At 33.3% G+C, this 15,098-nt stretch overlaps 2 protein-coding genes across 3 annotated transcripts; one reads left to right on the plus strand and one right to left on the minus strand.

Moving 5' to 3' along the window:
- On the plus strand, positions 7,667-9,269 carry LOC109357214. The gene is made up of 3 exons (XM_019601010.1): positions 7,667-7,866; positions 7,943-8,009; positions 8,191-9,269. Exons 1-3 carry the CDS (start codon positions 7,789-7,791, stop codon positions 9,012-9,014), a joined length of 969 nt encoding a protein of 322 aa, XP_019456555.1. The 5' UTR covers positions 7,667-7,788; the 3' UTR covers positions 9,015-9,269.
- Positions 12,444-14,831, minus strand: LOC109357223 (two-component response regulator ARR5-like). Of its 2 annotated transcripts, none has more exons than XM_019601023.1 (5): positions 14,437-14,831; positions 14,268-14,344; positions 14,114-14,191; positions 13,808-13,881; positions 12,444-13,015 (listed from the first exon to the last, which is right to left on the minus strand). In XM_019601023.1, exons 1-5 carry the CDS (start codon positions 14,588-14,590, stop codon positions 12,748-12,750), a joined length of 651 nt encoding a protein of 216 aa, XP_019456568.1. In that variant the 5' UTR covers positions 14,591-14,831; the 3' UTR covers positions 12,444-12,747. The 2 variants fall into 2 exon arrangements, with proteins under 2 accessions (XP_019456568.1, XP_019456576.1); XM_019601031.1 differs by having other exon boundaries at positions 13,808-13,878; positions 14,437-14,590.

A 15,098-nucleotide genomic window follows, 5' to 3' on the forward strand; every position in this document is an offset into this window, starting at 1 on the left:
AAATGCTTTTGTAATTCCTTGAGTAATAACAAGTTGTTCATTCATTGAATCCTTTCTTCTTCTCCACTTTCACACTTCTATTTCTTTTCTCCTTACAACAAATATCTTCTTTCTCTTCTCCTCTGTAAACACAGAACCGTGTGTTCTGATTCTTCTTCTTTTCTTCTTCTGGTTGTAACAAATATAAGCTTTAGATTATGATATCTTCTACATTAAATCAGCTGTTCATATTTTAAAATGAAATTTGATTTAATATTTTTATTAAATAAAAAATATGAAAACAGGAACAAAAGAGACAACAGAAAACGAAAACCTCATCTTGCTCTATTAGGACGCTGCTGCCTCTTTTCATATCACTGCACTTTCCCATCTTCACCCTTTTCTTCAATGCTTAGATAAGTCACTTTCATCATATTTATAAATTAACAAGTAGGGTTATATGTTCTATCTCTTTGAGAAAATACCTAAAAGTGTGTAATGTGTGGTGTCTTTGAGAAAATGCCTACTAGTAATCTCACAATTGGAATCTTCTTGAGAAAATATGACACACCCACTAAACAATGTTAATCTTTTTACGCATACACAACTTTCAGGCAATAATTATTTAATTAATTTACTTTTTTTGCTTTATCAAGATACATAAAAACAACAAAAAGAAGAAGCAACGAAAATGGGCTAGAATACTTGTTGATCCTAGTGACTAGAGAGGATCTAGCCATTGAGGTATCAAAAAAATTGGTTTATGTGTTCAATAAAATACATAAAAGTGTGTAATAACAAATATGTGCACACAAATATGAGCAAAAATAAAAATAGCAATAAAAATCAGAGTAAATTACACTGACACCTCATGAGTTTTAGTGAAATTACACAAATCACCACTCATTTTTCTACACCTACACAAACCTCTCCTAGTTTTTATACCTTCATTACACTGACCAAAAAATGTGATAAATGCAATTAAGTTAAACAAAACATGATATATTGTATAGACAAGTCTAAATAATATACAAATCAATGTATCTTTATTATTTTTTGTTACAAAATGCATAAACAATTCTAAAGAAATATTGTTTAAATCGCTCTTATAATATAGTGTAACGAACCAAAAATAATAAATAAATATTGACTTATATATTATTTGGACGTGTCTCCACAATATATCATGTTTTGTTTAACTTAATTGTGTTTATCACATTTTTTGTTTAAAATATTACACTTATTTCTTATGCACGAGTAATTAGTGTAATGAAAGTATAAAAATTAAGGGAGGTTTGTGTACGTGTAAAAAAATGAGAGGTAGTTTGTATAATTTCACTAAAACTCAGGGGTGTCAGTGTAATTACTCTAAAAATTATACAATCTTGATTTTCATCCACAATTTTTTTAAAATTGTAACATGCCATTAATAACTCAAAAGATACACTAAATACTTAAATTTTCTGTCAATCTAGATATAACTGGCCAATGTAGTCCCTCTTGTTTATTTGGTCATTAAGGGTTAGTTTATGAGTTAAACTTTGAAGGGAAATGAAAGGAAATTGAAGACTTAAGAATTATGTTATAATGTATTTCATGACTCCTAAATCTATTATTTTTTTTCATTCTCTATCAAAATTCAACTCTGAAATAAGTCTAACGGGTTAAATGGATCAAGTTGTCCCACCTAGGTAATAGATACAAATGAGTTTCTAAGTGGAGGCCGTAGAAAGTTGAAGCTGCAAATTCTGAGAACTGATGGTGGTGGAGAATACACCTCAACTGAATGGAGAGACTTCTGTGACAAGGAAGGGTTAATTCATGAAGTCATAGCCCCCTATACTCCACAGCACAATGGAACTGCAGAAAGGATGAATAGGACAGTCCTAAACATGGCTAGGAGTATGATGAAAACAAAGAAGATGCCAAAGAAATTTTGGGGAGAAGCAGTCTCAACCTCTGCATACATCTTGAATAGATGTCCATCTAGTAGACTTGAGAATATCACCCCTGAGGAAGCTTGGACAGGCAAGAAACCAAGTATAAGTCATCTCAGGATTTTTGGTTCTATATGTTACAAACATATACCTGATGTGCAGAGAAGAAAACTTGATGACAAGGGTGAGAAATTGATTATGCTTGGCTATCACAACACAGGTGCTTACAGGTTGTTTAATCCCTTGAATCAGAAGATTGTTGTGAGCAGAGATGTGAAGTTTGATGAGACACAATGCTGGGATTGGACTAAACAGAATACTGCTCAAGAAAGAAGTGCTACAATGCATATAGATGATGAAGTCCAACAACAACCAGTTTTAGCAGATGTAGGTGCTCAACCAGAAAGAAGATCCCATAGATCAAGACAACCACCAACAAGGTTGAGTGATTATGAGGTCTTCTCTGACTCAGGCATCACTGCAGAAGGGGAATTGGTGCATATGGCTCTTCTAGCTGAAATGGAACCAGTAAGTTTTCATGAGGCAGTGAAATCAAGCCAGTGGATGCAAGCTATGAGAGAAGAACTCAGCTCAATTGAAAGGAATCACACCTGGTATCTAACTAATCTACCAGAAAATAAGAAAGCTATTGATGTTAGATGGGTATACAAGATCAAGGTGAATCCAAAGGGTGAAGTTGTGAAGCACAAGGCAAGATTAGTTGCAAAGGGGTTTCTGCAAAAGGAAGGACTTGACTATAGTGAAGTCTTTGCACCTGTTGCAAGATTGGAGACAATTAGATTGGTAGTTTCCTTGGCAAGCTACCATAATTGGCACATACACCAAATGGATGTTAAGTCTGCATTCTTAAATGGACCATTAGATGAGGTGGTTTTTGTCAAACAACCACCTGGTTTTGAGGTAATTGGCAAAGAGCATCAAGTGTACAAGTTGCACAAAGCTCTTTATGGTCTCAAGCAGGCTCCAAGGGCTTGGAACAAGAGAATAGATGGCTTCCTATTGAAGCTTGGCTTTCTGAAATGTAGATCAGAGTATGGTGTATATGCAAGAGGCTCAACTATCCAGAATCTTCTAGTAATTTGCCTCTATGTGGATGACTTATTAGTAACTGGAACCAAGCTTGAGGAGATTTGTGAGTTCAAAGCAGAAATGAAGGCTGAGTTTGAAATGAGTGACTTGGGAGAGTTATCCTACTTCCTTGGGATAGAATTCTCAAGAGTCAAAGAGGGAATCCTAATGCATCAACAGAAGTACATCAAAGATGTTTTAAAGAGGTTCAATATGGAAGAATGCAGTGCAGTCCCTACACCTATTGAAGCTGACATTGATTGTGAAAAACCAGAAGGAAATCCTGCAATTGATAACACCCTCTATAGGCAAATAGTTGGCTGCCTAAGATACATATGCAACACAAGGCCTGATATTACATATGGTGTAGGTGTTATAAGTAGACACATGGAGTCACCAAAGAAATCCAACTTAATGCAGGCTAAACGAATACTCAGATATGTGAAGGGGACATTGGAGTTTGGCTTGATACTTCCTATCAAAAACAGAGATAGAAATCACAGAATGCTTGGTTTTAGTGATGCAGACTGGTGTGGAGATAAATGTGACAGGAAAAGCACAAGTGGCTACATGTTCTTTCTTGGTGAGGCACCAATCTCTTGGTCTTCAAAGAAACAAGATGTCGTGGCACTCTCTTCTTGTGAAGAAGAGTACATCTCTGCTTGTACTGCTGCTCAACAAGCCTCCTGGTTAGGGAAACTTCTCAGTGAGTTGAAACTGAAAAAAGAAGGGGAAGGCATGCTCTTAATGGTTGATAACAAGTCAGCCATAAACCTAGCTAAGAATCCTATTGCACATGGGAGAAGCAAGCATATAGAGACAAGGTTTCACTTTCTTAGAGACCAAGTTAGCAAGGAACAACTCAAACTTGAATTCTGCAAATCAGAAGAACAAATTGCAGATGTGTTTACAAAAGCTTTGAAGAGGAAAAGATTTGAAGAACTTAGATATAAGCTTGGTCTAAGATGTTTAAAACCAAATCTGAATTAAGGGGAAGTGTTAGAAATAGTAATTCAGCTTTTTAGTTAGTTTCCAGTTTTAAAAACTTCATTTAGTTTAGTTAGTTGACTGGTTTTTCTGTTTTACTATTTTTAGCAATGTGTGTATAAATGCTTTTGTAATTCCTTGAGTAATAACAAGTTGTTCATTCATTGAATCCTTTCTTCTTCTCCACTTTCACACTTCTATTTCTTTTCTCCTTACAACAAATATCTTCTTTCTCTTCTCCTCTGTAAACACAGAACCGTGTGTTCTGATTCTTCTTCTTTTCTTCTTCTGGTTGTAACAAATATAAGCTTTAGATTATGATATCTTCTACATTAAATCAGCTGTTCATATTTTAAAATGAAATTTGATTTAATATTTTTATTAAATAAAAAATATGAAAACAGGAACAAAAGAGACAACAGAAAACGAAAACCTCATCTTGCTCTATTAGGACGCTGCTGCCTCTTTTCATATCACTGCACTTTCCCATCTTCACCCTTTTCTTCAATGCTTAGATAAGTCACTTTCATCATATTTATAAATTAACAAGTAGGGTTATATGTTCTATCTCTTTGAGAAAATACCTAAAAGTGTGTAATGTGTGGTGTCTTTGAGAAAATGCCTACTAGTAATCTCACAATTGGAATCTTCTTGAGAAAATATGACACACCCACTAAACAATGTTAATCTTTTTACGCATACACAACTTTCAGGCAATAATTATTTAATTAATTTACTTTTTTTGCTTTATCAAGATACATAAAAACAACAAAAAGAAGAAGCAACGAAAATGGGCTAGAATACTTGTTGATCCTAGTGACTAGAGAGGATCTAGCCATTGAGGTATCAAAAAAATTGGTTTATGTGTTCAATAAAATACATAAAAGTGTGTAATAACAAATATGTGCACACAAATATGAGCAAAAATAAAAATAGCAATAAAAATCAGAGTAAATTACACTGACACCTCATGAGTTTTAGTGAAATTACACAAATCACCACTCATTTTTCTACACCTACACAAACCTCTCCTAGTTTTTATACCTTCATTACACTGACCAAAAAATGTGATAAATGCAATTAAGTTAAACAAAACATGATATATTGTATAGACAAGTCTAAATAATATACAAATCAATGTATCTTTATTATTTTTTGTTACAAAATGCATAAACAATTCTAAAGAAATATTGTTTAAATCGCTCTTATAATATAGTGTAACGAACCAAAAATAATAAATAAATATTGACTTATATATTATTTGGACGTGTCTCCACAATATATCATGTTTTGTTTAACTTAATTGTGTTTATCACATTTTTTGTTTAAAATATTACACTTATTTCTTATGCACGAGTAATTAGTGTAATGAAAGTATAAAAATTAAGGGAGGTTTGTGTACGTGTAAAAAAATGAGAGGTAGTTTGTATAATTTCACTAAAACTCAGGGGTGTCAGTGTAATTACTCTAAAAATTATACAATCTTGATTTTCATCCACAATTTTTTTAAAATTGTAACATGCCATTAATAACTCAAAAGATACACTAAATACTTAAATTTTCTGTCAATCTAGATATAACTGGCCAATGTAGTCCCTCTTGTTTATTTGGTCATTAAGGGTTAGTTTATGAGTTAAACTTTGAAGGGAAATGAAAGGAAATTGAAGACTTAAGAATTATGTTATAATGTATTTCATGACTCCTAAATCTATTATTTTTTTTCATTCTCTATCAAAATTCAACTCTGAAATAAGTCTAACGGGTTAAATGGATCAAGTTGTCCCACCTAGGTAATAGATACAAATGAGTTTCTAAGTGGAGGCCGTAGAAACTGTTAGAATCAGAGTGAAAAACAGAGAAGGTATGGCAGAGAAGAAGAAGAAAGAACAGAATGAAATTTAGGAGAGATTGAGAAGTAATTTCAATGAATAATAGTGCTGTATATTGATCAAAGAGAGGAGAAGAATTCTTAGTTTTTACAATGCAAGTGCCTTACTATTTATAGCAATGATTAACTAACTAACAACCTAAAAATAGTAAGTTCCATTAACCAACAAAACTGAATTACAAATTCACCAAGAATTAACAGAAACTAGAAACTAAGGGTTCACTATAATAGGCCATTTTCTAACATTCTGCCAAATGTTCACTTTCCCATTTAGGAATGAACAGACTTGCTAAAGGACTAGCCCATTTTAATCCAGGCCTAAATTTTCCTGTGACCTGTTTCAGTGTTGTGTGGAGTGTTTAGGTTTCCAAAGTGCTGATTTGAATAAGATTGTTGTTCTTTATAACATGGTAAATTACATTGATACCAAAGTTTTAATAATATTACATAAATTAATTTTTTATATTATTTACACATAAAATATGATGATAAATGTAATTAAGTTAAATAAAATATGATATATTACAGAAACAAGTTTAAATAGTATATGAGTCAATATCTTTTCATTATTTTTGGTACAAAATGCATCAATAATTGTAATGAGATATTGTTTAAATCACTATTTACTATATTATAACAGACAAAAAAATAGTGAAAATATATTGACTTGTATATTATTTAGATTTGTTTCAACAATATACCATATTTTATTTAACGTAATTATATTTATCAATTTTTTTCGTTTAAAATGTCACACTTATTTATCATTCAGAGGGTAGTGAGTAATATATGTATACAAATTAAAGGATTTCTCTAGGTGTAAGAAATGAAGGATAATTTATATAAGTTCACTAAAATTCAGGAGCGTAAGTTTAATTTACTCCAAACTTTTTTTATGAATTTAAGTTTTTTTAGTAATAAAGGGTAATTTATAAAAAACTATAGAACAATAAAAAAGAAGAAAATGTAAGATTATGATAAATACATCTCAATAATCTAAGTTCACTTGTTTTCAAAATCATGTTTAACATGTTCCTTTTTTTAGTAAAATACAATATTTTTATAGTCTTTTATGGCGCTGCTAACAAAAAATTACATTTGAAAATCATCCCTTATATTTAAATACCTTTTCTATGTTAATTTTCCTTTATAAGAGCTCTTAACCTTCCCCAATATCTTGACATGATTCTCTTATCTTCATTCAGAAACAAAAAAACAAATAGTACTATTCTTATCTTGATAGTCACAAAACTTAAATATAGTTATTGTTGTAATTAATTAAAGCAACAAATCTAATCACCTACAATAGCAATAACTTCATTTCTCCTTTTTGGAGTGAAATATCATATCTTATTTTATTTTGAGTGTAACCAAAAATAGACATTCACCTATATGATGAATAACTAATATGTGAGTCATTTCCCTTCACAATAAATATCATTTTCACATTGAATATTTGATATCTTTAATTTAGAATGGTACTTGTGAATAAAATGAAACTTTATATTGTTAAATCAATTTCTAGTTGATAGAAGTGGAATATCATATGTCCATATATATTAATAATTTAAGTAAGAATAAATATCATATAAAAATTGTGAAAAATTTATATTTATTTTTAAATAATTAAATCTTACATGCATTAGTCTATTTAAATAAGATTCCGCTCACGGGCTAAAATGTTCATTTCCACGTACCATGACATTGATTTCCTCTAAATTTTGAGAAAAAGGAGGGCGAATCAGTAATTATGGCAGGTATAAAATAAAATCTGGACCCTTCCCTCTTCTGTTGCATAAAAGGCGAAAGGATCGAAGATTTCTCTCTAAAATTTTATATCCTTCTTCTTCTCCTTCACAAATTAGGGTTTTTTCCTCATTCTTTGAATTCGAATCCAATATTTCAGACATGGATTCTGATTCAATCACCACCACTACTCCCATTTCTTCTGAAACAGGAGCTAAAAGTCCTTGTAAGAAGAAAAAGGTAACATTTTAATTTCAATTTCAATGCTTTCAATTGTGTTCCCATTTAGCTTAGTTCTAATCCTTGCTGATTTCAGCTCAGCAGGTCCGCCAAATTAAAGCAGAATAAGATTGATGCGCGTCGTGAGCAGTGGTTATCTCAAGGTATTAAATTGTAATATTAAATTAAAACAGAATAATATATGTTAATAATGTTATTTGTATTGTAATTATTCTTTTAACGTGGATATCCAACGTTTGAATTTATTTATTTATGCATTTTACTTTTTTTTGTTTTTTTGCTAAAAAAATTATCTATGTATTTTGGATTGGTGGGTTTGATCAGGTACGATGAAGAATAAGGGGTGCAAGGATGGAGTGGATGGTGATAGCCATGCGCCACCACTGCCGGCCGGGAAACACGGCAAACATTTATTGAAGCAATTGGAGACAGGGCGGGATAGAGATGGATCGATGATTTGTCAAGACAGCGATTTGGAATCACTATCCAACAGCCCCAATAGTGATGTTTCTGGGACGAATTTCACCGGAAGTAGTAGCAGTGGTAGCAGCAGAAGCAGTAGTTCTAGCAGTGCAGGGTGCTGCTCTGGGAATATCACAGAAGACGAGGACGAAGATGAATGCTTGGATGATTGGGAGGCTGTGGCAGATGCTTTAGTGGCCGATGAAAATCATCAGCATCAAAACCCTTGTTATGATTCACCCCCTCAACCTATTGTGCAAACGGTATTGCCTGATGGATTGAATTTAGGAGCTACAAAACTGGATTGTGCTGGATTGGTTCCTTTAGCATCTGGCAATAACCGAGCTTGGAGGGCTGATGATGCTTTTCGCCCTCAGACTTTGCCTAATTTGTCAAAACAGCTCAGTATGCCAAACCCGGATCTATATTGTGGAGGAGGGTCTCCCTGGTCTCGCCCTACAATGCCATCTTCATGTCCAATATGTTGTGAGGATCTTGATTTGACAGACTCAAGTTTTTTGCCTTGCCTGTGTGGGTTTCGGCTTTGTCTCTTTTGCCACAAGCGGATTCTTGAGGAGGATGGTCGCTGTCCTGGGTGTAGGAAGCCCTATGAGTGTGAACCTGCTGAGATGGAGACAGAAGTGGTTGGGGGCAGCCTCACTCTTCGCTTGATCGAGAGGTCTTGAGAGAGTCTCTGTTTACATGATGTTGCAGTCTCTCCTCTTGTCTTCCTGCATCGTCTGTATTTTAGATTTAAATATGTGATTTTTCATAGGTATAGTTGGTGTAGGATGATGATTGAATTTTGAGCAACATGGAATTTAGTTTTTTCTGGTGCATGTGTTGATACTCTTGTTGGTATGTGAATATGTAAGGTGGTATATAAATTCAAAATTCAATAAATGAAAATGGTTATATGTCGTTGTGGTTTGTTTACATTATGACTATACCTCCACTTCATTTTGTGTAAAATTTGTACTTCTATGTTGAACACCATTGTGTTTAATTGAACATACTCATATTTCTGATTGTACAGGTTTGATGTTCACTTCTGTTGCAGTGATGTTCATGGCTTCTCTCTATTACATTTGCGGCTACGCATCTTGGGAATACTTATGCTGTCTTGCTTCCTTATATCTCTTCTTCTTTTCTCTTCATTTCAGATATCTGTAGCCATGTATTATGTACTCAGAATACATGCTAATGATCATTAGCCAACATGTATAAGATTTTCCTCTGGCCATTAACTGTTATTAGATGGTCTTTTAAGCTAAGTACTTAAAGTTTTACTCTACCCTGATGGTTGGCTTCTTCTATTCTTTGGAAATAATATTATTAGGCAAATTATGCATCATTCCATTAAAATTGGTTACTAATTTATTTAAGAATTGTGTTGTCACTCGGCAGTGTTAGCAAAGCTCTTAAGACTTAATGTATACATGTGATTAAGATTCTTAGAATGTCAGTAAATCTTTAATCCTTCAATAAAAGAGGCTTGAGTTGTTTTTTACCATCAAGAGTGGTGCAAAAATACTCTGTCATGTTTCCTTTTAGCCATTCTTTATATCTGACTAAATTTCTGTAATGCAAAATCTGAGGTAGATTGATACAGACATCTTTCTATTGCTGGACCGCTTGCACAAATCAGCTACATGCCAGTGTCAAAGCCTGGCCTTTCTTTGCTCTATATCCTCTTAGTTAAAAAGGATTCCTGTGATATTTATATATTTCTTTCTGAATGAGTTGACAATATAAATGCATCTAGTTTTAATTATTTGACATACCCATGACATTTTGGACATTATTTTTTGTTCCCTGTTGGTTATATTCTAGGAACCAGGATACTTGTGGTAAGTATGAATTTGAAGGCTGGTCAATTGGGTTTTCAAGCTGTTCAAGGTATGGGAATATCTTTATGGCATTTACGCACATACATATACATATATTTATTGATATATCCTTCTTTTAATTTTGGTTTGGAGTCAGCCAATGAATAATTTGTCCTTGCCTCCTTGGGTTCTGATACATGGTGCTTTTCTAATCAGTAATCATTGATTTCAATCAACCACCTTCACATAATTGCCCTGAATCCTACCACATTAGTACCTTTTTAAAGTTTCCTATGCTTGATATTAGTTCCATGGCGGAACAGTCATTATGTAACCAATAAACTTTTGATGCTTTCTACATTAATATAATGGCTTTATCCCACCTTTTGAGACTCACAAAATAAGGACAATCATGATCTTGATGTATAATTATATAGTTAGGCAAACATTTATAGAAGTGGCATGTTGTCATATTTATCTCTACATGGGAAGAAACCCACTGTAAAGTTTTTTTTACTATATATTGCTACTATATATTACTGATATTATCGACTATCTACTTGTTTGGCTTATCTGGGTGGCCACAAGACCATTTGCAAACTGTTGTCTGAGACAGCTATTAATGCAATTTGTATTTGGAAAACTAGGTTCAGAAGGCTGTTATTGGATAAGAGGCTGGTCCTGCAAGTTAAGTAACTCTAAAGTGGCTTATCAAAAGTTGATTTTCTTGATGTTATCACACATTGCGTGAAAAGTGAGCCTTGTGATATTTAATGACTTTTGTTTCTCTTTTGATATATGGGGTGTATTTTTTAAGCCCCCTCTGATATATTAAGTTTCAAAGTTTACTGTTCTTGGTTATAGAGGGACAATCTTTACTATTTAATTATGTGTTTTCTGTGGGGGACTTTAAAAATTCTTCCTTTATTTCCTGGTTAATTATCTGTTGGGCTATTCCCCATTCTTCCTTTATCAAAAGAAAAGGAGAAAAAGGGAACGTATCACACTGCAATAACATTGTATAAATGCCTTGCAACATTCTACCTCGATATAATATTAGAATTTTAGTTGAGTAACTAACTATAAATGCCTTGCAACTTTATATACATTAATTAATTTTATTATAAAATAACATCATTAATTGAGGCACACATAACTTGGTTCAAAGTAGTGGATGAAGGGGGCTAATCAGATTAAGAGGATACCACTTGCAAAAGTCACTTTGAGCCTCAAGTTAGTGGATTACTTAGTGTATGTGTCATTACAAAAGTTGCATCAACCAAATTGATATGAATGTATAAAATCTAACTTCAGAAATTATCATCTGATTGGCTATAGGATGTTGCTTCTTGCATACTTTGACAGAAAATGTAAATTAAGTTTGGAAATCTGAGTGGCACCCAGTTTAATGGTGAAAGAGGATACTGCTTCTCCTTCTACATTCTTCTTTTCTAGCTTACTTTTAAGTTCCATGCAAACCTCATCTAACATGTCAACAAAATCTTTGACAATAACAGTTGAAAGGGGCTTAACATATTGTCTTTGGACCCTCCTGAAAGATAATACTTGTTGCTTTTTCTTAGCAAGCTATTTTGCTCCTATGGTGGTATCTAGCAAGAGCAAATTTTTGGAGGCAGTAAAAGAAAATTTCAGCAATAAGTAATACAACCCTTGCAACTGCATGATTAGGGGCTGACATTGAGGTGAGAAGATTCAACTGTTATTTTGGAGATATTCTGACCGACCATTACATCGCAGGTAAGAGATATACCAATAAACTAAGGACAACAGGTTGAAGGACTGTAGAGAAAGGACCAAGGAGAACAAAAACAGAACAAGAACAATGATATGGCAAGAAATGTCTTCTATAGTTCTATTTCAATGTGCCAAGCTACTAACATTTTCAATGAGATAGTTATATCAGTCAGCAGAAGAATAGATTGCCCTAAACTGTGACTTCCCAATTGATGCTCAATGGAGCAGAAAATTTAAGGATTGTGAATCATAATTGTCCCCTTTGTTGTCCTAAACGATGCTGTTTCTCCAGATTGTAATTTTGAAGGCCAAAATTATACTCCAGTTGCTGCATTGGATAAAATTGGCTGGCCTTTGAATCTTGGAGGGCATTGTCTTATTTTAAATTTGCATCAGAATATTAGACCTTTGGTTTTTGCCTTAAGCCTAGGAGAGAAATGGAAACTTGTTTGACTCTTGTCTTTAACTCTGCCTAATGCCTTGACTTATTCCTTTAATTCTTTGTATGATCCTGGCATAGGAGGCTTTTGATTATTCATAGTCACAAGATTGAGATCATATTTGGAAAAGGTACAATTAGGCCAAAGACTGAAGAATCATAAGTATGAGAGATTTACATAGTTGCAATAAAAAAATGTTGGTCAAAATATTGCCTGTTCATTTTTTATAAATGTCTTCTGTACAGATGCAAAATCAGCAAACATGGGGCCAAAAAACAGGAGTCTGAATTGTTAACTGTCAACAATATGTATATAGCATTGAACATGTGAACACACTATAGAGGTTTCAGTATAAGAACATTGGTATAGCAAAATTGGAGGCATGAAGGGCACTACTAAATCTCTGAACACAATCTAGACTTCTTGGAGGACAATGAGGATGGTGATAGTGGTGAAAGTCCTGACAATGATGGATCTCTTGGTTGAGAAACTGACGAGAACGTAGTTGATAGAGATGGACTGCAACCATCGGATAGCTTTCTTTTCTTTGATGTTTTAACTTCTTCCTTCACCTCACCTCTCGTGATGAAATCTGTTAAGCGTCTTACATCTGCCAACTTGACAGGCTTCAACAGAAACTCCTCTGCTCCTTCCTCCAAGCACCTGATAATTAGTAGGGAAGAACTATTAAGAAACAGGGCATAAATTTCATACATTGGTTTTCACTAATACTAGGCATAGAATATGATCTAATATTGTTCTGAACTGTAGTAAGATCAGTATTAGGCAAATAAGAATCTGGATTTCATCAAGCTTCAATCATTGTGGTCCGAATTGTAATGTTTCCCTATCCTTGAAGTCCAAGCATCTATAACTATGAGATATGTTTAATGCTTTTATATATTGTTTGTTCAAATGTCAAAAGGTGTTGCCAGCCTAGGCCCATGTGACAATCTACAATCATTGGGATCTTGCACGATCTTGTCTCGCTGATCCCGACTATCATTAATTATTATTGTGTTAATCATTGCCCATCAAATTGCCAGCCTGCACCTAAATGTCTATCACAGATCCACTGGGAAGTCTAATACTCTTGTTTTCTCCATATTATTATTAATCCTACATTTGGGATCCAGATAAGTAGTTATTTTCTGATCTGGATTATGTACAACTTTACAGGAGAACATTTTTTCCAGAACTAATTTGGAATTAAGAAACCATCAGTTAAAATTGAAGTTTAGATCAGATTCATTATTCATGTCAAAATTTGCATGTGTATCGAAGGAAAAAAAATCAGACTGCAGATGCAATACAAAGGCAATCCTCAAGTTTCTGGAGATATTTAACACTCTATCTTATCAAAGCAAAGGCACAATCAACAATTTCCAAAATTTAAATGTTTAACCACAAAATTAATTATTTCCATAGAGAGTTGAGCAAAAGCAATTCAATTACCTATCAATTCGAGTTATGATATTCTCCGAAGACATGATCACCACCGGTATCTCTCTAAAAACAGATGACTCCTGCTGGAATTTACATAAGGTAGTAAAAGGTTAAGATTCAACTTCCTCATATACCTAATCATATTACTCAACGATTTCTCCCAAAAAATCAGAGAAATAGAGTGTTCAATATTCAATTCAATAAGCACAACAACACATAACAACATCAATTATCTATGTTGATCCAAGCATCTCTTAAGAGAAATGAATCTCATAATAAAATTAAAAACTCTCGAAAAGAAGAAACAAAACCCACCTTGATTTTCTTGAGTAATTCATATCCTGTCATCCCAGGCATGGAATAATCGGTCATTATCATATTAACCTTCACACTCTGTAAATCAAACAACAACATAAGCACCAACTCCATAAAATGTAACAAGTATTAAAAAAAGTGAAAAATTGCTTACATCAAAACCAAATGAGTTTTTGTCTCCATCTAACCCTAAATATTGAAGAGCTCTGGTTCCACTTTCTACAACTGTTACTGCAAAACAGAACAACCCTAGATTCAGAATAATTCACAATCCAATCCAAACAAAAAACTACAAATACTCATTATTTGTTAGTTATTGTTACCTTTGCAAGATGAAACCTTAAGCAATCGTTCAATAACCTTGCGATCGACGAAGCTATCATCAACAGCAAGAACATGAAGCTCCCCTGCACCAGAAGGTGACTCCTCTAAATATTCCGGCAAATTCTGCCTGAAAACTTCGCCGGCGATAACCATAACTGATGTAAATGTCTTAAACTGAATTATGAAAAAAGTGAGTGTTTGTGAGAGAAGTGAGAGGAGAATAAATGGGTAGAGAATAGAGAAGAAGAAATGAAAAGATTGGGTTTTTATTGAAGAAGAGAAAGAGGAGAGAGAAAAAGAAATGAATAAAGGTGAAAGATTCGGAAGAGGATCCAAATCCTGAGGAGATTTGGAAATCAAGGAGATTATAGTGTCCCACCTTTACTTGTCGCTTCTTCTGTCACTTTCCGTATCTTTCATTTTATTTATCCGATCAGTGTAAAAATTTATACCTAATCAACAATTTATTTTTATTTTTAAATTAATAATAATTAAAAATAAATATTAATTAATATAATGACATTGTATTAAATTCATATACTCGAATTTATTGCATTTATTTTCATTTATTATATCTGGTAATATCAGACCCCAACATGGATAGATCCTGATTTTCTAACGTACAAAGAAATTTTCCTTCCGATTATTCTACTCTAATCAG

This window comes from Lupinus angustifolius, chromosome LG01, assembly GCF_001865875.1.
Source record: "Lupinus angustifolius cultivar Tanjil chromosome LG01, LupAngTanjil_v1.0, whole genome shotgun sequence".
In the NCBI taxonomy this organism is placed as follows: domain Eukaryota; kingdom Viridiplantae; phylum Streptophyta; class Magnoliopsida; order Fabales; family Fabaceae; genus Lupinus; species Lupinus angustifolius.